The 25210-nt window shown below is 35.9% G+C and overlaps 1 protein-coding gene and 1 long non-coding RNA gene across 2 annotated transcripts in view; both read right to left on the bottom strand.

Moving 5' to 3' along the window:
• Positions 1-25210, bottom strand: part of LOC309653147 — a 425233-nt gene that overhangs the window by 202929 nt on the left and 197094 nt on the right. The window lies entirely within an intron of this gene.
• Positions 3056-25210, bottom strand: part of LOC309653091 (charged multivesicular body protein 1B2) — a 44639-nt gene continuing 22484 nt past the window's right edge. The window contains exons 3-8 of the mRNA XM_082447472.1: positions 20988-21134; positions 20536-20604; positions 20343-20450; positions 17075-17118; positions 14256-14328; positions 3056-13844 (exon numbers count right to left, since the gene is read on the bottom strand). Coding sequence (XP_082303598.1) covers positions 13800-13844; positions 14256-14328; positions 17075-17118; positions 20343-20450; positions 20536-20604; positions 20988-21134 — 486 coding nt within the window. The 3' untranslated portion in view covers positions 3056-13799. The remainder of the gene's footprint in view (positions 13845-14255; positions 14329-17074; positions 17119-20342; positions 20451-20535; positions 20605-20987; positions 21135-25210) is intronic.

Consider the following 25210-nt stretch of genomic DNA (forward strand, 5'->3'; position numbering starts at 1 on the left):
AGTCCATTCTTTATGTCTACAACTTTATTCCCGCCCTGCAACTAGGTTCATCAGTACCATGTTTTTTTATTTTTAGATTCCATGTATATGCATTAGAATATGGTATTTGTTTTTCTCTTTCTGACTTACTTCACTTTGTATGACAGACTCTTGGTCCATCCACCTCACTACAAATATCTCCATTTCGTTTCTTTTTATGGCTGAGTAATATTCCATTATATATATGTGCCACATCTTCTTTATCCATTCATCTGTCGATGGACACTTAGGTTGCTTCCATGTCCTGGCTGTTGTAAATAGTGCTGCAATGAACATTGTGGTACATATCTCTTTTTGAATTATGGTTTTCTCAGGGTATATTCCTAGTAGTAGGATTGCTGGGTCATATGGTAGTTCTATTTTTAGTTTTGTAAGGAACCTCCATACTGTTTTCCATGGTGGTTGTATTAATTTACATTCCCACCAACAGCAGAGGAGGGTTCCCTTTTCACCACACCCTTTCCAGCATTTATTATTTCTAGATTTTTTGATGATGGTCATTCTGACTGGTGTGAGGTGATACCTCATTGTAGTTTTGATATGCATTTCTCTAATAATAAGTGATGTTGAGCATCTTTTCATGTGCCTCTTGGCCATCTGTATGTCTTCCTTGGTGAAATGTCTATTTAGGTCTTCTGCCTGTTTTTTAATTGGATTGATTTTTTGATATTGAGCTGCATGAGCTGTTTGTATATTTTGGAGATTAATCCTTTGTCTGTTGCTTCATTTGCAAATATTTTCTCCCATTCTGAGGGTTGTCTTTTTGTCTTGTTTATGGTTTCCTTTGCTGTGCAAAAGCTTTTAAGTTTAATTAAGTCCCATTTGTTTATTTTTGTTTGTATGGGTATGTTCACCTTCAGTTGACAGATGAAGAAACTGAGGCACAGAGGCTAGATAACACTTTGTCAATGTGTTAAGCATGTTACATGGATCACCTCCCTTAGTCTTCTCAATGACCCTTTGAAGACCTTTATGGTAGGTAATACAGTTATTCACATTTTACAGTAGAGATAAAGACATTGAGGCACAAAGAGCTTCAGTGATTTGCCCATGGTCACTTTGTAGCAAGTGCCAGTCTGGTTTCAGAGCCTTGCACTTAAAAATTATGTCATATATTGATTGTCTCTCTCACAATAGCACAAATGGAGTCTTCCCTTTGGGAATAGGAGATAAGGATTGAAGAAGAAACACCCAGAATTAGGGAAGGGGTGGGTGGGTTATAAACCTACTTTGGGCAAGCCAACTCTTGGTAAAATTGTGAATACAGTTTTTCTTTGTTGCCTCCTGACATCTTCCTCCACAATAGGTCCCCAGCACCAATCAAGACTCATTTTCATAGGCCCTACTCTCTAAAGCTCAAGGAGGTGGTAAAACAGTTTCTACAACATGGGGTCTCAATCCTCATTGGCTAGGTGGGACTCTTTATATTTTTTTAAAATTCATTTATTATTTATTTATTGGCTGTGTTGGGTCTTTCTTTGTTGCTGCATGTGGGCTTTTTCTAGTTGTGGAGAAAGGGGGCTACTCTTCATTGCAGTGCACAGGCTTCTCATTGTGGTGGCTTCTCTTATTGCGGAGCACGGGATCTAGGCACGCAGGCTTCAGTAGTTGTGACACACGGGCTTATTTGCTCTGCAGCATGTGGGATCTTCCCAGACCAGGGCTCGAACCCGTGTCCCCTGCATTGGCAGGCGTATTCTTAACAACTGTGCCACCAGGGAAGTCCTAGGTGGGACTCCTTAAATATTACATTAAATTGGTGAAATTTAGTTTCAATTTTTAAGCTTTGCAGGTGATTCTAATGTGTAGTCAGGGTTCAGAACAAATGTTGAGTCTTGGCTGCACATTGAAATCATTGAAAGCTTTTAAAAATTACCCAAGTGTCCAACCTCCAGGAATTCTGAAGTAACTGGTCTGGAGTTTGACCTTGACTCTGGGATTTCTATAAGCTCCCAAATGATACTAATGTAGAGCCATGATTGAAAATCACAGATCTAGAGTTAGAAGACCTGAGATATACTATAGACTCCATCATTTAGTAGCTTGGGCTAACAACTTAATCTCACTAACATAGTTTCTTCATCTTAAAAATAGAGGAAAAAATAATACTTTGTGGGTTTATTCTGAGAATTAAATGAGATATGCCTTGTAATGGGTCACTATCTGGCACGTTTACTACTATAAAAGAAAAACAGCTATAATAATAAGCTACTATGCAGGATAAAAACTATCTGACAAAACTAAATCCTACTAAGGAAATGGTTCTCAAACTTTAGCATGCATCAGAATCACCTGTAAGCTTGTTAAAACACAGATTGCCTCTCCCCACCGATTCTTTAGGTCTAGGGTGGGACCAATAATTTGTTTTTGTAACAAGTTCCCAGGAGATGCTGCTGCTGCTGGTTTGAGTATTGCACTTTTAAAACCACTGTTTGAGCTGTAACAGTTTAAGTTTCCCCTTCAAAAGAGTATTGATGCTTTAATACACCCCAAGGATATTATTATGGTGGAACTTAAGATACTTCAGTTGACAGTAGGGACATATTCTGGGGCAGGAGACATCCTTGTAGGAAGCTGACTATTCTGTTTCATTTTTAAAATTTTAATTTTATTTTTTTTTACTTTGGGGTATAGTTGTTTTACAGTGTTGTGTTACTTTCTGCTGTACAGCGAAGTGAATCAGCTATATGTATACATATATCCCCTCTTTTCTGGATTTCCTTCCCATTTAGGTCACCACAGAGCATTGAGTAGAGTTACCTGTGCTATACAGCACATTATCATTAGTTATATATTTTATACATATTGGTGTATGTATGTCAATCCCAATCTCCCAATTCATCCCACCCCCACTTTCCCCCCTTGGTGTCCATATGTTTGTTCTCTACGTCTGTGTCTCTATTTCTGCCTTGCAAACAGGTTCATCTGTACCATTTTTCTAGATTCCATAATTTTAAGGTGAGTCCTTGTCAGCTTCTCTGCTGTTTTCCAAAGCAATGGACAGATCAGATCAGATTAGCACTATTTAATGAGAGCTGCCCTTTCCATTCCTTCACATTCCCCTTTAATTTGGAAACCAAGCTGTTAAAATGGCACACATTTATAGAAGGATTAAATTCATGTCTGAAAGTATGTTAAGGCTTGTAAAACACATCAAGATGGTTGGGATCTGACTATTTCCCACTGAAAAGTGTCAGAGAAATTATGTTTTCCAGTATGACTGAGGAGGTTATGACAAATAGACCAAAGATGGCAAATTTGTGCCCCAGTCTTGACAGCTACTGAGGTCCTCATTTCTGTGAGAGATGACACACTCTGAGACCAGTGGGGAATTTGGCAAAGCTTATCTGCAGCATACTCTTCCCACCTCTCCTTTTAGTGACTACCCAGTCCTGGCTTCCTAATTCTCCAACACTCTATTTCTGAGCAGCGGGCATTATCCATGTTAAACCTCACCCAAGTCAATATCTATTTTTGACTTAATTTCTATTTCTCTAATATCTGGCTATGCTGAATTTAGATACAGAAATTCAAAATGAGTTTGTGAATGGCTGATACTGCTTAATGGGATATTTATTTCAAGGAATTTGTATGAAAAGAAGCAGCTCAAAGGAATGCATCAAATAGTGGAAAGCGAGGCATTGTGACTGATGGCAGAGTTTCATTTGTTTGATTTGTTTTTGTTTTTTTTAAAGATTTTTTTTTTGATGTGGACCATTTTTAAAGTCTTCATTGAATTTGTTACAATACTGCTTCTGTTTTATATTTTGGTTTTTTGGCTGCGAGGTATGTGGGATTTTAGCTCCCCAACCAGGGATCGAACTCACATCCCCTGCATTGGAAGGTGACGTCTTAACCACTGGACTGCCAGGGACGTCCCTGTTTTGTTTTCAATATGTGTGTGACATGCTGGGGGTGGGGGACTTTGAAACTTTTCTCATATATTCTCTCCATCCTTGGGAGCAGGTAAGATAATTTGTTTGCTAGGTGGTATTTGGGCAATAGGGGCCAATATTCTTTAAAGAGAAAAGAAAGTGGGGAGAATCCTAGAGGCTTAGGACCACAGGTAGTTGGGTTTGACATGGAGAGATCACTCAATATCTTTGCCTCCAGATACTCTTCTATGAAACAAAGTTAATAATATCCTGCCCTGCTTTCTTCTTTTAGGGTTGTGAAAATGAATCTTTCATGGCACATGTGAAAGCATCCTGTAAATTAGTAGGTGTTAGAGAAATTAAAGTTTTTGAATAATGATTATGATGGTGGAAATAATAATAATAAATAATAATAAATCCTTGCCATATGAGTTTTAACAAATAAGATATCAAGTAATTTGGAGGGGCCAGAAAACAATAGGTTGAATGTTAGTAAATTTTTCACTCTAGAAAAGTTATACTGAATTAATTTAAAAGTGTATTGATGCAAATTAATTTTAAAAAAATTATCATTCCTCATATCTTAGAGCCAAGAAAGCCCACTGATTTGATGTGGATATAGCATATTTTCCAGGCATGTCCTTCTCTAGGTCTCAATGTCCCCATCTGTTCCATGAGGAGGAGGCCCAGACATTCATAGATAGCATGGTTTTCTGGGTATTCATAGGGAGGAAAGAAGCCCAAGATGAAGAAGGCTGCCACTGTAGCCTCCTCTCCTGTCCAGTAGGGGTAGCCCGAGGGCCAGAGAAGAAACAGTGACCCTTTGTAGAGGTCTGTACTCTGGAGGGAGGCCACGTGGAGAATCCTGAGAGGCTCACTGCTGCCCCCTCCCAATGAGCTGCTTTCAGCGGAAGATTCACAAGTTCTGAAGACACTCCAGGACAATGAAACAGTGGTCCACACTGGCTCAAAGCTCCAGGCAGTAAGTATGAAATGATTGCTCAATCAATAGCAAATATTCCAAGGCCTTGATCCAGGATCACTTCTCTTTGAATCATCCACTGGGTAAAAGAAGCAGTTAATTTACAGGAGAGCCTTGTTGTATTTGCCCTGGTATCTACAGCCCTCTGCCACCATGTCCCAGTACTGAATTAAATGAGTAGAGACTGTTCATGCAGAGGCTTAACACAATGAAACTGTGTGTTCAACCTCAAAGGCCCTAACATCCTGCCATCCTCAGAAAAGCAGTGACTCCTAGCTGGTCAGACTCAGCTTCCATGGTTATCCAGCACAACTTGTTCCAGGTGAAAAAGCAAAGGGCTGCAAAGAAGAGACGATCATCTCTGCATAAGGTGGGCATCAAGAGTAGTTCCATTGTTGCACTGGGGCTTAATTTAGGGAATGAGGTTGGTCAAGTGGGTAACAGAGAACCTGTTTCTAAAATTTTTATCTCCACATAAGCAAGAATAGGGATGCTTCAGACAGGGATAGCCTTATAAATAGATGCATTATAATCTCCCACTGAAAAATATCTTCTTGTAAGCCTTCAATCATGCCCCAGATTCTACTGGCAGCGCTTGTGTTTTAAGCAGTGCTTGTGTTAAGCATTGCCCTCTTCCTAAGGCCTTAAAATGGAAAGCAGTGATTAAGAGCCAAGTTTCCAGTTGGGACTCAGCTATTTACTAACTCTTCATCCTAGGCAAGTTGCTTAATTTCTCTAAAGTTCAGTTTCCTCATCTTAAAAACGGGTAAAGAATGGTACCTTCCTCTAAGGGTTGTTGTGATGATTATAGAGATAATATTATTAAGTGCTTGGCACATGGAAAATGTTTTTTAAAATGGTAGATGTTGGGGCTTCCCTGGTGGCGCAGTGGTTGAGAATCTGCCTGCCAATGCAGGGCACACGGGTTCGGGCCCTGGTCTGGGAGGATCCCACGTGCAGCGGAGCGGCTGGGCCCGTGAGCCACGACTGCTGAGCCTGCGCGTCTGGAGCCTGTGCTCCGCAACGGGAGAGGCCGTGACACTGAGAGGCCCGCGCACCGCGATGAGGAGTGGCCCCCGCACGCCGCAAGTCGAAAAAGCCCTCGCACAAAAAAAAAAAAGAAAAAACGAGGACCCAATGCAGCCAAAAATAAAATAATTAATTTAAAAAAAAATGGTAGATGTTATTATTACCTAAAATCCAAATTCTCTTGCAGGAGACTTCCCAAAGTCTCCATGAGTGAGTTTGGCTGATGCCTCTTTTTCAGAGACAGTTTGGCAGAGTGTAAACACAATGGACTTTGGATTCAGATGTGGGATTAAATCTGGGCTCTCTCACCCTAGCTCTGAGACTCCGACTAAGTCACTTTACCTGTCTGAGCCTCAGGCCCAGTCTGTTGTAAAATGGGGATTAACATCTCACTTTATGGCACTGTTGTGAGAATTATGAGATATTTGTGACATTCCTGGTACATAGTAAGTGCTCAACATGTTAATTCCTTCTCAGGAAAGCAAAGGTCTCTGACACATGATGAGAGGGAGGGTGCTGAAAGTAGGGTGATGGGTGTTAAAAGGAAAGCCAGGAAACTGGAGACAAATTTATGCCTTCTGGGCTTGACTTGAAATTGAGTACTCTACTATCAAGATAATGGAAAAGGTGTAAGGACCTAGTGACATAAAAATGTTAGTACACCATAATTTAAAAAAAAGTGACATGGTATAAGCATATATGGCATTAAGGGTCAGTGTACAGGACAGGGTATTTAAAGTGTTTCCCATTCTCACTGTATCCTTCTGAGGGCTTCCTTATCCTTTGGTGACCATCCCATTCAGCAGCATATAAAGGGCTTGTCAATTGGCATGAAAACTTTGCCCAGTAGGGGGCCTAGAGAGATGGTAACTGGCTGAGTCCATCAGATCCTCTCTTGAATTTGGTAGTGAGGAAGGAGGATTAGGGACATGGAAAACAGAAAAAGATTGGTTATGGCAATTATGGGTGCTGATTGAAGCCATAGAAACAGGTAGAGTAGAGTAAGCTGATAATGGTGATCACCAAATGCTGTAACATTAGGGGCAGGAGAAACATAATAGTTTCTGAGGGGAACTTTTAGTAGAGGTATTGATAATCCATCTCTCTTATTAGACTGCTAGAGGTACTGTTGTATCTTGAATATGTAAAGGTTCCAGTTACCTGTGAGGCCTGGTTGTATGGTCATCAAAATGGCGTACTGACCTCTGTATTTCTCTACATATTTTTATAATAAATCCTCTTTAGCAGACATGATCTAAGCTTATCTATGTTCCTTGCAAACTAAAAGAACTTAAATATTTTGGTGTGAATTTCAGCCCTGCCACTTACTAATTTCTTCATCTGTAAAATGGAAGTGATAATTAAAAGAGTTAGTACATGCAGAGCATTTAGAATAGTGCTTGGCATATAGCAGATGTTCAAAAAGTGTTAATTACTATCATCATTACTTTGGACAAGGCCTGAATTTTTATCTGTAAAATGGGATTATATTCACCTCATGAGGTTGTTGAGGGGATTAAATGAAGTAACAGGTAAAATAGTAATAGTTATATACCTGGTACTTAATATATGTTGGTTATCATTTCCCTCCCCTCAAAAACAAAACCTCTAAATATTTTGAATCATCGAACATCCATCTGGGCAGTATAAGTAAAGACAAGTTCGGGCCTTGTGCATAGTAAGTGCTGAAAAAATAGTTATTTAATGTGAAAATTTCCTACTTCAATGAGTGTTGCCATTTTGAACCACTTTCTCACTCTCTAATCCCACACACAACGTCAGAAGAATTGGGGTGTCTCAGATATGGTTCTACTTGGAGATTCATAGCAACAGGAAGGTTCTTCCATAGGGTCCAGGCCTTCTTGGTCAGTTAAAAGGAAGCAAGAGGGAAGGGATATGGGGATATATGTATATGTATAGCTGATTCACTTTGTGATAAAGCAGAAACTAACACACAGTTGTAAAGCAATTATACTCCAATAAAGATGTTAAAAAAAAAGCAAGATAATTTCAAATCCTTTACAAGTGGAATGGTGTTGCTATCTTCACCCGAGCTAAGTAATGCCTCTTCTTTATGAAGCTTACAATGGGTGTAACATGAATGGGAATAATGAATTTAGCTTTCGATTTTCTTTCTTCTGTAAATAGGCAATTCCACCTGGAAGGCCTCAAAAACGCATAATGAGCTGGGAAATCTCTACAGATTTTGGTAATTGGAAATCTTTCTTTTCTTCTCATTACCTGGAAAAGTATCCTCCATCATCTTTCATTTCACCCCAGAATGGCTCTTAGACTTTGTTTGATTGAATCTAAAGAAGAAATTATCAAGATTCTATATAATTATTATTGTTACTTCAAACCCAAATCCCTTTATAGAAGTAACATAAAATCACTGTGTGATGTTTTCCAAAAGTTTTAATCTTTTTCCTGTCAATGATTTCATGTCATTTTGATAAAGGAAAAGCTAAACATGTCAAGCTCTGGCATGATCAAGTTTGAGTAAAATTTCTAAGAAGTGGAGACAGCGTCATTTTATGAACCTTCACTTGGAACATGGGACCCAACTTTATTTTAATGACCAAGCAAGACATTGAATGAAGACATTTTTTTCCTTCCCTAAGTTAGAGAACAAACATTAAACAGAATAATTTATTTTACTAGGTATAAATTTTCCTTTAACATTCTATTTGGACTTTTCTAACTGAAGGCTGGAAGGCTTTTACCTGTCTGGCAGATGAAATAACTCATGAGTTAGTGGTTGATATATAAATTATTAAGCACCACAAGCACAACAGTCATTTATTTGTAGTGAGGCACTTTCAAGAACTTTGTACCTGCTAGTACAGTAGAGAAGTAGTATACTGACAAGAATATAGACAGTACCATCAGTAGGCAGTAGGCTGGATAGATTTTATTCTTGTAATTTTAGTCAAATGACTTTTACCAATATATCTTTTTGCTTGGGAGCATTTTCCAGTGTGGAAAATGAAAAGCTTGAGTATGAATACAACTTAGTTAACTTTGCAACAAATTGATTCCATTTGTTAACTTATGGAAAAACGGCTCTGATTTCAAAACAAATAAAATAATATTTTTCTGATAGCTCAAATTGGAGAAGAAAGAAATAGGAGAAGAAAGAACCAATCTTCACCTAGAACACCTGTTTGTCTCAGGATGAACTACCCTCTAGTCAAGAATTTGATTAGTTGCTTTCAATGTCTCAGCAATAAAATCAGAAAATTATATACTGGGAATAGAATGTGGATGAGGTATAACAAGACTTCTCTTGTAATTCCAGTTAGAATCCAGTATAGTACAGTGCTATGAGCACTGAATTTGAAGTGAGACATATCAGTAATAAAATCCAAGCTCTGTTTCTCAGTTGCTGTATGACTCTTCACCATTTACTTCAACTATCAGCCTATTTCCTGTTCTCTAAAAATTGGGATAACAATCATCCAACTGCTCACAGCATTTTGAGGATTAAATAAACCACAATATATCAAAGTACCCAGAACCATTCCTAACACATAGTAGATGCCCAACAAATGTGGTAGATCTGAACCTCTCTGGTCTCCTCTTCTGTAAAATGAGTTATAGGGTGGATTAGATGTTCTCTAGCTCTCCTGAGACAAAAGACTCTAAGACTCATAACATCTTAATACTGCATTTAGCAATCTTTTGGGTGAATAGTAGAAAACAGAAAAGAATGGAGGTAATTTACTGTACTACAGCAACTCACTTCAGTTTATGCAACCAATGTACTCTAAAAGATTTGTAGAAAGGGAATATAAGGCCCAGAAAGGGGTAAGAGAATTATCTAAATTAGAAGTCGGTATCAGAGCTAGAGCTAGAAATCCAAATCAATCACTGTAGATCAGATCTGGGGCTTTTTCCTCTATAGTCTACACTAGAGCCAATTTAAGACTCTCTTGGAACAGTTATTTACTAACAGTTATTTACTAACTTGAGCAAATCCACCAAAAATTAGGCTAGGTTTGTCTTTGGCAACCTATCAATCATTTTGTTCTTATTTTCTTTATAGATAACTAGTACCCTTAAGACTCTCTTCAGATAGTCCATCCAGATGTTCCTTTCCCATAACTTTCTAAATTGTAAAGCAAACTCATCTCTCATCATAATTTACCTGTTCTCCTATTTGCTTCTTTATAGCAATGATTGGTAATAAATTAGCAGGTAAAATAATCCAGCCCACAATGCTTACACAAGAAAGCGGAAAATTTTAGGCATTGAGACATATAGGAGCAGGGATATAATTTTTGTCAGGGGTCCTTTTTAAGATTGCTTTAAATAATAGCTACATCGTCTAAAGGGTGAAGGTGCAGCAAAATGTTTCTGAGCTTTTAACCTTATACATTTTACCAAATGATATAATCAAATACTTAGGAAAAAAATCTGGAGAAAAGTAGATTGATAGGGGACTAAAACTGAAGGTAAATGAAAGGTGCTGTGATGTCTACTTTTCATGATAGTATAGTTTGATGTGTTACTTTTCAATGATTGAGTCACTTATCAAGGTAGAAATATAATTTGTACTAACAAGGTAAGAAAGAGTTCACAGGTTGTGGGGCTGTTGGTCTAAGAACAAACTGTAAGAAAGAAAAATTTATTATAAGATAATAGATGAATCCAAAAGCAAAACTTTGTGTCTATCAGAGAATAGTTTTAAAAGACAAATCTGATTCGGCTGTTAAATAAAACTATGAGCAGTTATCTTTAGATCAGAGTCATTTATATTTCTAGATGTAAGTAAGCCATATTTGCAATTTAACAATTTGCATTCAAGTCAAAACAAACAAAAAAAACCTACAATTCCCACCAATGGAAAATAAGAAAACTCTATTTCATAGATAGTTTAGTCTGTAATAATCTCTTCTATGCTTCTCTGGGATGTTCCAAATGTAAATAAATAAACTTACCCTTTAAGTAGAAAAGACAAAGCATCAATGATAAACAAAATGGAAGATTACCACATTGAAGTCACATCATATAGTCAAATTATGAATTACCAAGAAAGTTAAATAGGTTTAACCCAAACATAGCAAAAGAGTAATTTCTCATTTCATTAACCAGTGAAAATAATCTTCATTTATACATGCTCTCTTTTACAATAGGAAACATCATATATGAATGGTGAGTACTTAGCAAAAACACGAATCGACAGAAAAAGGATTAATCTCCAAAATATATAAACAGCTCATGCAGCTCAATATTAAAAAAAACAAACAACCCAATCCAAAACTGGGCAGAAGACCTAAATAGACATTTCTCCAAAGAAGACATACAGATGGCCAAGAAGCACATGAAAAGCTGCTCAACATCACTAATTATTAGAGAAATGCAAATCAAAACTACAGTGAGGTATCACCTCACACCAGTTAGAATGGGCATCATCAGAAAATCTACAAACAACAAATGCTGGAGAGGGTGTGGAGAAAAGGGAACCCTCTTGCACTGTTGGTGGGAATGTAAATTGATACAGCCACTATGGAGAACAGTATGGAGGTTCCTTAAAAAACTAAAAATAGAATTACCATATGACCCAGCAATCCCACTACTGGGCATATACCCAGAGAAAACCATAATTCAAAAAGACACATGCACCCCAATGTTCATTGCAGCACTATTTACAATAGCCAGGTCATGGAAGCAACCTAAATGCCCATCAACAGACGAATGGATAAAGAAGGTGTGGTACATATATACAATGGAATATTACTCAGCCATAAAAAGGAACAAAACTGGGTCATTTGTAGAGACATGGATGGATCTAGAGACTGTCATACAGAGTGAAGTAAGTCAGAAAGAGAAAAACAAATATCGTATATTAACGCGTATATGTGGAACCTAGAAAAATGGTACAGATGAACCGGTTTGCAGGTCAGAAATAGAGACACAGATGTAGAGAACAAACGTATGGACACGAAGGGGGGAAAGTGGCGGGGGGTGGGGGTGGCAGTGTGATGAATTGGGAGATTGGGATTGACATATATACACTAATATGTATAAAATGGATAACTAATAAGAACCTGCTGTATAAAAAAGTAAATAAAATTAAATTAAAAAATTGAAAAAAAAGAGCTTCCATAATTGCACTTTGAACAAAGATTACCTAAACAGATGTGCTCTTTTTTTTTTTTTTTCAGATGTGCTCTTAATAGAATTTCATGAAATATTGGCATTCTTTCATGGATCAATCATACATTAAGTAAGGAAAAACACCTTACCTACTTAACCTAGATTAGTAGTACACTTTCTAAAATGTAACTTGGTCACTTCTCCACATTTGAGACTGCTACATCAGAAAAGTGCAGGCACATGTTAATTTGTTCATTTTAGTTGGGTAAAATATAGATATTCCTGGGGAGATGGCAAGTAGTACAGCTGGTCATCAAATACTTTCTCCCAAGAATCCTGGCCTTCCAGAGTCTAGTCTTCTTTACAATCTTATGAGTTTTCTGCCCACCCTGTATGTTATGCTCCCAACCTCCATTAGGCTGGAAGTTATTTGCTTAGCTAGGCAAAACATTTTATTCCAATTTATGTATTTTCCACTTCATTTCCTCCAGTTATGAGAGTTGTTTAAGATAAAAGTATGAACACATTCAACCAGGACTTATAGTACAGTTGACCCCTGAACAACACAGGTTTGAATTGTGTGGGTCCATTTATACACAGATTTTTTTCAATAAATACTATAGTACTACACAACCTGTGTTTTGTTGAATCTGCGAATGTGGAACCACAGATACAGAGGGCCAACTATAAAGTTATACACAGATTTTCAACTGCAAAGGGGGCTTGAAACCCATAACCTCTATGTTGTTCAAGGATCAACAATAGTTGTAACTTGAGTTGGTTCAATTTCGTTTTGTTATTTTTTGTTGGTTGGTTTAAAAACACAGGCCAAGATTTTTGAAAACCAATCAACAATTCTGTGAGAAATGTAAATGATATTAAGGCCATGCAAATTAATCTCCTTTTAAAATACAACCTAACAAGGGTTGAGTGCAAATTGGGGAATCATTAAAATGTGTTTCACTTTCATTTGAAAGTATGAAACGTTGAATTTCTCAGAGAGTCTTAACAGTGATACTTACCAAAGAGAAAAAATATTTAATGAGCAAACCTTAATTTCTTTGATTTAATTTTGCAGATTTTTTATCAATGAAAAAATTTTTTATTTAAGGAATTCAATTAATAGTCATTAAATTACTAGGTAAAGATTATCATAGTAATCTAAATTTAAAAGTTGATGAATACAGATTAAAAGTCAACTGAATTTCTGCTTGAATAGCAAAAACAAACAAACATAAAACACAAAAAGTAGCATTGTCCATTGTATGACGCTAAATGAGGTGTTTTTGGTTATGTAAACATATTAAGTAAACATATTTTCCCTGCTTTTATTTGTATGCATCACATGTGAATGTAGACAGAGATTTAAAACTACCTTGAGTTAAAAAAAGAATCAAAACTTTTATTCTATACTTTATTCTGTATAAAGTACTTTATTCTGTAGTACTTTGGTCCTAGATTTTTTAATGTAATTTTTGAGGAAGATATTTCATATACAACAAGTTAATGCTAGCTCAGCCTAAAACACCTACAAAAAAACGTCTCTCGCACTTTTCAACATAATATACAAAACTGTAAAATCTGTCAAGGTGGAAACTCTCTGGAATTAAAGTACTGGAAAGTACAGCAAGGTAAAAGAAAGCATTATATACAAATAGTGTTAAGCATTCTGTAATGTATGGCACTCTTAGTGTAATTGGAGTGAAACTTATCTATACATACACACAAAATATTTCAGAAGCCAGTGAAGTAAACAAAAGCGCCAGTTCTTTAAGTTACACTTGATCACGTAGACGAGCAAGTCTCTGTGATAGTTCATCCTGGAGAAAGCAAAGATTAAAAGTCACAGGGCTGTGACAAATATAAATCACTAATATTTTAAAAAGCTCATATTCAAATAAGATTTAAAATCTTGTCTCAAAAATTCACACAAAAATATTAAGAATTTACTTTTCTTAAACATTTCAAAATAAATGGAGAACTTAATAGAGCAGAAGGCTATGAAGGGGAACAAATTCAACCGCTAAATGAAATATGCATGCAATGTCCATCATTAAGGAGTTAAAGGCTAATTACACTTTGCTTATTTACGATGATGTCATACTATAGTAGAAAAATACTTTTTATAATAGATAAAAGGAGAATATATTTGCTTATATATAAACATAAATACACATATATTTAATTCATTCATCAAGTTCATACAAATCAAGATAAAATCCAACTTCTACCTGTTCCATGGAAGTAACACTTGTGCCAAAAGAACCTGTTTGACCTTGTGGTAGTTCCATACTGAGATCAAGGCTACAATTTTAAAATAATTAACATAAATGAATGTTAATATAAGCATTTTGCTCCTTATCTAATTATAACAAGCTTATAATTGTTTTTATAAATAACAAAACAAAAATTACAAAAACATGCTTATTGCAAATTTGAATATTCTACCTAGCATTTTACCTTAATTTAAATAAACATAATACCGGTTCAATTTTATAGATGCAAATAGAACTTAAAAATATTCTGGGGACTTCCCTGGTGGTGCAGTGGTTAAGAATCCGCCTGCCAGTGCAGGGGACATGGGTTCGATCCCTGGTCCTGGAATATCCCACATGCAGCGGAGCAACTAAGCCCGTGTGACACAACTACTGAGCCTGCGCTCTAGAGCCCACGTGCCCAGAGCCGGTGCTCCACAACAAGAGAAGCCACCGCAATGAGAAGCCCTCGCACTGCAACGAAGAGTAGCCCCCCCCCCACGCCACGACTACAGAAAGCCCATGCACAGCACAAAGACCCAATGCAGCCAAAAATAAATAAATGAATTAATTAAAAAAATACATATTCTGAATGTCCACCTTAGGATAAATTAATTACTAATTTTAAAGAGTTTTTGTTGAGCCCTAGTGGCAACCCCATGTGGATGATAATCTTATGATAGAAAAGTGAATAAAATATAGGATAATGATCTGGTCATCTGAAGAAAAAGAAAGACCAAAACAATGGTTATCCAATGTACTGAATTTACTGGAGATTACTATATGTCTTCTACTGTAAAGAAAATTAATGTGCCAAAAAAAGATAAAACAGGCTAGACATATGTAGCCTCAGGATCAATATCCATATCTAACATTTGAGCTAACTTCAAGTTCAGTGTTTAGATCCTGAGCTACCCTTGCTAGAAATCATTACTTGCATCTACCCATATAACTGAAGTTTAGAAAAGTTAAGTACGCTTGCCCAAGATCACTCTAGTGACAGATAGGATTCAAATCCAGGTTTGTCTCCTTCCAAGTCCACGATTTTAATCTCCATTATAAATACTCCTGTAGGATACAAACTACTCTTTCTGCCTGTCTCTAGACGAGTGTATGCCAACTCCAGTTTGAAAACACTACAGTGAATACAGTAACTTCATCATTAGGAGATTCTAGAGACAGACTGTTATTTAAAAGGTAAAGATATGGTATACTAAAATTTTGCTATACTAAAACAGAATTTTGCTATACTTAAACATCTATAAGGATGGGTATTTTGACATCAATGGTTCTACTTATTTCTACTGCTCCAGTCGCCACCCATTATTGACAGAAATAATCACTCGATTTTGGCTCCCTACACTCAAGGAACATTTGTCAATGTATGGAGACATTTTTGGCTGTCACACCTGGGGGGAGGGGTGATATTACTTGTGGGTAGATGCCAGGGACACTACTAAACATCCTACATACATAGGACAGCCCCTAGGATTATTAGCCCAAAATGTCAACAGTGTCAAGTTTGAGAAATCCTATTCTAAATCTTATAAAAAAGTTGTCTTCTGAACTTGATTTCTACTGAGAGTCAGTAAGGCTGTGATACGGCAATATTCGTTTTACAAGACCTCCCTTGCTCTATTTTCAAGCCCAATCTTCTTATTTCGTCTTTGGTACAAACAGAAACAAGTTCTTAGCCTCATATTAATAAAATGGAGTCTTCTTACACATGCCTTAGTCTCTCCTATAATACTTAAAAATCATCCTTCTTACTAACTCCTTGTTGGTATATGGGCTATATTAGGATACTAACAAAGCAAAATAGTATACCACCTACCCTCCGGCCCTGTTCTCAAATATTGCAAACCTGATTTATTAACCTAGGTTTTAATTCACTAATGAGAGATACATCAGTGAACTAAAGAGCTGATAACTAATTAAGTTCTTTCTAATTAAGCATTAGTTTCGACACTAGAATAATATTCATCAACTCTATTTTCCAGGTGTCTTCAAGAACCTTATTTCAACCTATTACTCTACCTTTGAAGATAAAGCATAAAACTTTAGTATCACCCAGTTGTAATCCTTATCTTTGAAAAAAATATTTTTAATTATTTACTATAATGTTCTCTTGAACTAAGTAAAATACCAGAGAATACTGATATAACAAGACTTCTGTAGCACAGATAATATTACAGTCAAGTCATTCCCCTCAAACATGAAGAGCCTAAAATAAATAGCCTAACAGATACCCTATTTCTAATAGCTGTGCCAGAAAGGGTGTTAATTATTTACTTTTTTAAACAACAAATAACCATCTGCAACAATGAAATGTTGCCATCTTTTGAACTCCTTGGACGTTTTGCACATATTGCTCAGTTTGCAGGACTCAAACTGGGCTTAAGACTTAATGGCCTGATCATAGTAGAATTCTTTTGGAAGATCCTATTAAAAAAAATTAAACATTTGATATATGCTGAACACAGACGGTACAGAGGAAACTTTTTAAACACTCCTGCCTCCCTCAGTCACCTTCCTTCATTTCTTATCACACACTAACCGAATCTATCTCCAGAGATTTTTAAGAAAATACTAAGATGACTGGAACAAAGTCACATTTTTATGTGCATGACAAAGAGCTGGATGTTCCAAAGGTCCTTGAAGCACTAAATTCTAGGATCAAAAACCTAACTCTGACCATTGGTGGTAAAGACAAATATTTTTATCCACATTACATAATTGTAGGACTTGTAGATATTAAATCAAGATTATTCAAAAGCATCTGAATAATTTCTTACCCAGCTTCATCTGCCATTTCTTGAAGCAGCATATCCACCTGGTTCTAGAATAAAAAAATGAGAATTTGTATTTGAATGGTATTTGCTTTTTGGGTAGATTTTGTTTCTGACCTAGGTTGAAAAAGGGGGAACTGACCTACAGTTTTTAAAAGAAAGTTAAAAAAATTTTTTTTACCACCAGAGGGAGCTGAATTATCTCATAAAATGATTTATTTATGAATAATGTTAAATTATAAAGCCTTAAACTATGAGGTTATGTGAAAAATATTCACAGTGATATTCACATATAATTTGAGTCTGAGTAATGTAGCTCTCTAATGGAGCAAACCAACTTTGCTCGTATTTAAAATGTAATAGATTTAAATTTTAGATTAATCATAACTGTCCTTTCTGCTAGTTGATGCAAATTTGATATTAAGCTTTTCAAAGTATCTAGAGATGAATAAAATATAAGTATTGAGATATTTACAACAGTACAGGAGTTCTCAGGGAATAGAGTCCAATTAATTAAAAAAAACTTGTTTTTAACTTATTTAAAATATTTTGAACATACAGGTAGGAGCTCTAAGATGTAGTTACAGCTCTACCACAAGGTGCCACATTTTAAGCAAACCTCTAATAATGCTGTTGGGCCTTAGTCTCTCTTGTCTTTCATTCACCTTCAAAATATAAAGAAGTTCAGAAAATAATAGATCAAATACTTCTGTGCATTTAGATTGTGTTGTTTTTACTTCATATCTAAAATATCATTGTGTTTTTAAAATTTACTTAAATGGCATTATACTAAGTATACTATTCTGCAACTTGTTTTTTTAATTCAACCTTATAAGATCTAATTATATTGAGATCTAGAGCTCTAGTTCATTAACTTTCACTCCTGTATAGTACTGTAATATAAAATACTCTCAATTGTATTTATCCATTTTATTTCTGGACATTTAGACATTTTCCCCTAATTTCTCCTGATTATAGACAATAGTGCAATGAACATTCTTATGTAGAAGTATGTTTATACACATGTAGGTTTTTTGTGTATAAATTTAAAAATAGAAGTACTAGGTTACAGGTCACATGCATTTTCATATACTCTGATTTATTCAACAAATATTAACTGAGCACCTACTTTATGCCAGATATCATTTTAAGTGCTAGGGATACATCAGTAAACAAAAATAATTAAAAATATCTCTGCCTTCATTAAGCTTACATTCTAGTGTGTGCACATGAAAGGGAGGGGCAAATAAAAACTTTTTAAATTATGTGGTTTATTAGAAGGTGGTATGTACAATGAAGAAAAATAAAGCAGGGATGGTAGATAGGGAGTACAGCACACGGTGGATGTGCCACTGGTGTACTTCTAAGTAGGATGATCATAAAAGACCTCACTGAGAAAATGACATTTGAACAAAGAACTGAAGGAGATGGGGGAGTGGGCAATGAGGATGAGTGCAAGACAGATGAAGAATATTCAGGGAGAGGAACCTGCAAGTGAATGGCTTTGAGGAACAAATGTACATGGTGTGTTTGAGAAATAACAAAGAGGCCAATATCTTAGTAGAGTGATGAGCAATAACAGGAGATAAGGTCAGAGAAGCAGGATGAGGCAGATCCTAGAGGGCACTATAGCCCACCATAAAGAATTTGGCTTTTATTTTGAGAGACATGTAGAGCCACTGAAGGGTTCTGAGCAGAAGAATGACATGATCTGACTTGTTTTATCAGGATTGCTCTGGCTGCTATGTTAAGAATGGACTGTAGATATTACTGCATTGCTTTTCCAAAGTGAATATGCCAATTTAAATTCTAATTACTCAATAGCAAGGTATGAGAATTTGGGCATCTAGCATGTCCATTTCTGTTGTAAATTTTGGTTGACTCTTTATGAAAAATGTTTTGTATATACTTGAATATCCCCAGCACCTAGCACAATACCTGAAACCGGAGAAGGTGCTTAACAAATGTTAGGTGAATGAATCTCAAGATTTTTCAGAGCTAAAAGGCATTTAGATATCATCAAATCCAACCCTACATTTTACAGCTATGAATACTGAGGCCCAAGGTAGTGAGTATCTTAAGGTCCCAAACTTAATTATTGGCAGAGTAGGGATTAGAAATCCAAGTGTCCTGACTTCAAGTCATTTTTCCAGTCCCCTTGTTTTCCTAATCTTGACCATAAAATCACCTGGAAATCACCTAAGGTGCCTGAATAAGAATCAGAAACTCTAGGACAGTGCTTCTCAAAATCAGGGCATAAATATCACCTGTAAATCTTATTAAAATGATTCCAATTCAATATATCTGTGGATAGGGTCTGAGTTTCTGCATTCCTAATAAACTCCCAGATGATACAGATGTTCCTGATTTTTGCACCACGCTTTGGGGAAGCAAGGCTCTGGAGGAGGTATAAAAGTAATGGCTAAATATATGCTCTCTATAAGACATACACATGAATACTTTCTTCTTAACTCTAAAACCTGAGTATAAGCTTGTTCTCTTATTATTTACCTCTTAGTGAAAGGCATCACCTTCAGTAAAATTTTGATGGATGGCTATTGATTTTTCTCCTAACCTATTTTGTAAATTATCCATATTATCATCTTATGTAGTGATAACAAGATTTTGTTTATTTGATGAACCATGTGATAGGTGCTGGGATCAAAAAGAAGAGTGATAACGATATAAATCTTCTCTTTTAATATTCAAGTTTCACAAAAACTTTATTTCTGGCTTACGTGACATCCAAACTAGTTTCAAATTTAATTTTCTCTGTAGCACATCTCTAAGTTGCAGATTCAACAACATCCTAGAAAACATCCTAGTTTTCTGAAAAATAATTTATCTTGTAATTTACTATTTGTTCATCTGTGATCTGTGCCTAATAACATACTTAAAGAGTAGGCAGGAAGCAGAATATCTGCAATGAGATGACTTAACTGGTGTTAGGATAATACCTAATACCCACTGGCCTCAGTGAGTCTCTAGTTCAATGCTTTTATCAATAAGGACCACTGGCAGCAGGGCAGAACCAAGTTCCATACTCTCTAGACATGTGACCTATAATAATTCTTAGAACTTCAAAACAAGATAGGAAATGTCATCTTCTAACATGTCCTTAGGAATCCAGGGTCAGAGCATAACTTCCTACTTGCATTTTGGGGATATACCATGGTTACTTCACATTCTAGAGATGATTTAGGTTCACAAAGCCATTATATTTTGAAGTTGGGTAATTTTTAAAAGTTAGTGTAAGTAGAGAAACTATTCTTACTTGTGGTGTTGTTAGGGTTGTAGTACTACTCATTGTGTCTTCCATTTGTTGCGTTTGAACATCCAGTGTTTCAAACTGCTGTTCAAATTTGTCCATCAGGGCAGAAATCTGCAAAAAGAAATATGGTCATAAGAAAAATCTTACTCTGAAAAGATACTATCTGAACATCAATTTATTTATTTATTTTTTTTACCTTTTCAAGGTTCATACTCCTCAATGTAGCATCCATAGACTTAACTACACCTGCCATGGACTTGGTTACCTATTGGGAGTATAAAAAAAAAGACTGAGAATCCTATAATATAAACAACCTCAAAATTTATGTAGTTTCTTATATTACTTGTAGATCATCTTATAAAATTTATCTACCGCTTCCTTAACAGTAAAAGTACGCTATGTATTTCTGGTCTAGGCATCGACTATCTTTTATCTTTGACTATTCATTGGAAGACAACTATTTCGACCTTAGCTGAAAAGCCACTGCCAAAATCATTTTCCTCACTAAGCATTTTGACTATCTTTCTCCTGCCCAGGAAGGCCAGTACCCTTGTAGCACTTTGCAGTAGATTTAGATTTCTGACAATTCTTAATACCTCCAATAACTTAAATCAAGAGTTCCTATTATTTACAGATATTAAGGCTTACCTTGCCCATTGTTACTGCAGTTTGAACTCTGGCTGCCACAGCATCAACCCTAGCACTCATTCTCAAGAAATTAATTGTTTGGTTCTTCTGGCGGATTGCATTTTCAGCATGTATTCTTGCAACTTCTGTATTGCCTTTCTGAATGGCCTGTTTTAAACAGAGCAAAAGTAGACAGTGAAGATAAACACCAAAAGTAAATATAGGGAGCTTAAGTACAGATATTTTAGAAAGAGGAAAACAATGCCCAACTAACATATTTTTAATATTTAAGAGCTTTTACAATTAGTATTTTTAGGAAATAAAAGGAGAATTTATAGTCCTTTAATTTTTTATTTATGATTAAAAGATATATACTCATTAACATTTTAAGAAATTAGAATATAAAGTTTAAAAATTTTCCCATAATCACTCAGCCATTACCACTATTAATATTTCAGTATAAAGTATTCAAAGTACATAAACCTATTTATTGAAATATTACAATATAAATTACAAGAGTACATGCATCAGAGCATACTGTTTTCTCACCTAATTAAAATTTTTTAAGTCAATAAATATATAACTACATCATCACTCTAAAGACTGTGTTGAAAGAAAAAAAAAAGACTGTGTTGTATGGATGTACCATTAATCAGGGCTTTCCTCGTGTGTGGTACAAACACTACTGATAGTACATAAAATGATTTTAGATGTTACACAGACATAAGTATCTTCATTTTAAGCATGAATTTATTTAAATGTGTATCTGAAATGGGTATAACTAGCACAGATCCATGCTTTCTGCTATACTGTAATAGCTATGGCCAGGTGTGAAGTTAAAAGTCAATTTAAAGAAAAATGTTAAATAGCTCAGATGGTACCCCAGTATAGCAAAATCGATAGAGTACATAAGTGACTGAAATTAGAGCACATGGTTCAATTAAGATCCCTGATTGCTGGGTATTTAGTTTGTTTCCAATTCTTCAATAATATAAACACCAATGTGATAAATACATTAGTATATGCAACCTCAAACACTTTCCAAGTTTTTTTTCCTAGTTAACATCCATAACCACATATAGCTACAATTTTTTTCTCGTGATGAGAACTTTTAAGATCTCTTAGCAACTTTCAAATATACAATAAAGTATTATTAACTGTAGTCACCACACTGCACATTATATCCCCAGGACTTATTTTATAACTGATAGCTTGTACCTTTCAGCCATCTTCACCCATTTCACACACACCCCCCACCTCCTTCCTCTGGCAACCACAAATCTATTCTCTTTATCCGTGAGTTTTTTTTTAGGATTCCACATAAGTTAGATCACATGGAATTTGCCTTTCTCTCTCTGACTTACTTCACTTAGCATAATATGCTCAAGGTCCATCCATGTTGTTGCAAATGGCAGGATTTCCTTCTTGTTTATGGGTGAATAATATTCGACTTTATATATATATATATATATTCCAAATTTTCTTTTTCCATTCATCCATTGATGGACACTTAGGTTGTTTTCATGTCTTTTTTAAAAAATTAATTTATTTTATTTATTTTTGGCTGCATTGGGTCTTCGTTGCGGTGTGCGGGCTTCTCATTGCGGTGGCTTGTCTTGTTGTGGAGCATGGGCTCTAGGCATGCAGGCTTCAGCAGTTGTGGTATGTGGGCTCAGTAGTTGTGGCTCACGGGCTCTAGAGCACAGGCTTGGTACTTGCGGCACATTGGCTTAGTTGCTCCGTAGCATGTGGGATCTTCCCGGACCAGGGCTTGAACCCATGCCTCCTGCATTTGCCGGTGGATTCTTAAGCACTGCGCCATCAGGGAAGCCCCTCATGTCTTGGCTATTGTAAATAATGCTGCGATGAACATGGGGGTGCACATATATTTTTGAGTTAGTGTTTTTGTTTCCTTCAGATAAATACCCAGAAGTGGAATTGCTGGACTATATGGTGGGTTCTAATTTTCATTTTTCAAGGAACCTCCATACTGTTTTCCATAGTGGCTGCACCAATTTATATTCCCACCAACAGTGCACAAGGGTTCCCTTTGCTCCACAACCTCTCCAACACTTTTTGCTTTTTGTCTTTTTGATGACAGTCATTCTAACAGGTGTGAAGTGATATCTTATTGTGTTTTGATTTGCATTTCTCTGATGATGAGTGATATTGAGAACATTTTCATGTACCTGTTGGCAAATTGGTATGTCTTTTTATGAAAGATGTATATTCAGATCCTCTACACATTTTTAAATCAGATTGTTTGGTATTTTCCTTTTGACTTGTATAAATTATTTACATATTTCAGATATAAACCCCTTATCAGCTGTATGGTTTTCAAATATTTTCTCCCACTCAGTAAGTTGCCTTTTAAATTTTTTCATGGCTTCCTCTGCTGTGCAGAAGCTTTTTTGTTTGATGTAGTCCCACTTGTTTATTTTTGCTTTTGTTGCCTCTGTTTTTGGTGTCAATTCCAAAAAATCACTGCCAAGACCAGTGTCAAGGAGTTTACCATCTACATTTTCTTCTAGAGTTTTATGACTTCACGTTTAAAGTTCAAGTCTTTAATCCATTTTGAGATAACTGCTGTATATGTTGTAAGACAGTGGCCCAGTTTTATTCTTTTGCATGTGGCTGTCCAGCTTTCCCAACACTATTTACTGAAGAGACTGTCCTTTCCCCATTGTATATTCTTGGGTCCTTTGTTGCAAATAAATTACCATAAATGTGTGCGTTTATTTCTGATTTTTCTATTCTGTTTCATTGATCTATGTGTCTGTTTTTATGTCAATATCACACTGTTTCATTTACTACAGCTTGGTAATATAGTTTGAAATCAGGAAGCATGATGTTTGAGACTTCTTTCTCAAGATGGCCTTGGATATTCAGAGTCTTTTGTGGTTCCATACAAAATTTAGGACTATTTGTTCTATTTCTGTGAAAAATGCCATTGGCATCTTGATAGGGATTGCACTGAATTTGTAGATTGCTTTGAGCAGTATGGACATTCTAACAATATTAATTGTCCCAACCCATGAGAATGGAATATCTTTCCATTTATTTGTGTCTTCTTCAATTTCTTTCATCAATGTCTTATAGTTTTCAGTGTAGTCTTTCATGTCCTTGGTTAAGTTTCCCTAGGTATTTTATTTTTAATGAAATTGTAAATAGGATTGTTTTCTTAATTTCTCTGATAGTTCATTATTAGTTATAGAAACACAACTGATTTTTGTATATTGATTTTGTACCCTGCAACTTTACTGCATCTGTTTATTCTAATGGTTTTTTGGCGGATTCTTCTATATATAATGCCATGGGTTTTTTATATGTAATATCATGTTATCTGCTAATAGAGACAGTTTTACTTCTTCCTTTCTGATTTGGATGTCTTTTATTTCTTTTTCTTGCCTAATTGCTCTGGCTAGGACTTCCAGCAGTATGTGGAATAGAAGTGGTAAAAGTCAGCATCCTTATCTTGATCTTAGAGGAAAACCTTTTAGCTTTTCTCCCTTGAGTATGATGTTAGCTGTGGGCTTGTCATCTATAGCTTTCATTATGTTGAGGTACATTCCCCCTATATCCACTTTGTTGAGAGCTGTTATCATGAATGAATGTTGAATTTTGTCACATGCCTTTTCTGCATCTACTGAGATGATTATATGATTTTTATCTTTCATTTTGTTAATGTGGTGTATCACCCTGATTGACTTGTGGATGGTGAACCATCCCCACATCCCTGGAATAAATTCCATTTAATCATGGTGTATGACCCTTTTAATGCATTGTTGAATTTGGTTTGCTACTATATTGTTGAGGATTTTTACATCTATGTTCATCAGGGATATTGGCCTATAATGTTCTTTTCTTGTAGTTTCCTTGTCTGGTTTTGGTATCAGGGTAATGCTGGCCTCATAAAGTGAGTTTGGATGTGTCCCCTCCTCTTTAATTTTTTGGATGAGTGAGTTTGAGGTTGATTGGTATTACAGTTGACCCTTGAAAAACATGGGGCTAGGGGTGCCAACCCCCACTCAGTCAAAAATCCATGTATAACTTTACAGTTGGCCTTCTGTATCTACAGTTCTGCATCTGCGGATTCAACTGACCACGAATAGTGTAGTACTATAGTACGTCTTTGTTGAAAAAAATTTGTGTACAAGTGGACCTGTGAAGTTCAAACCTGTGTTGTTCAAAGGTGTACTTTAATTCTTTAAATGTCAGGTATAATTCACCAGTAAAACCATCTG

The sequence above is a fragment of the Balaenoptera physalus genome (genome assembly GCF_965194825.1).
Source record: "Balaenoptera physalus genome assembly, chromosome: X".
NCBI lineage: Eukaryota > Metazoa > Chordata > Mammalia > Artiodactyla > Balaenopteridae > Balaenoptera > Balaenoptera physalus.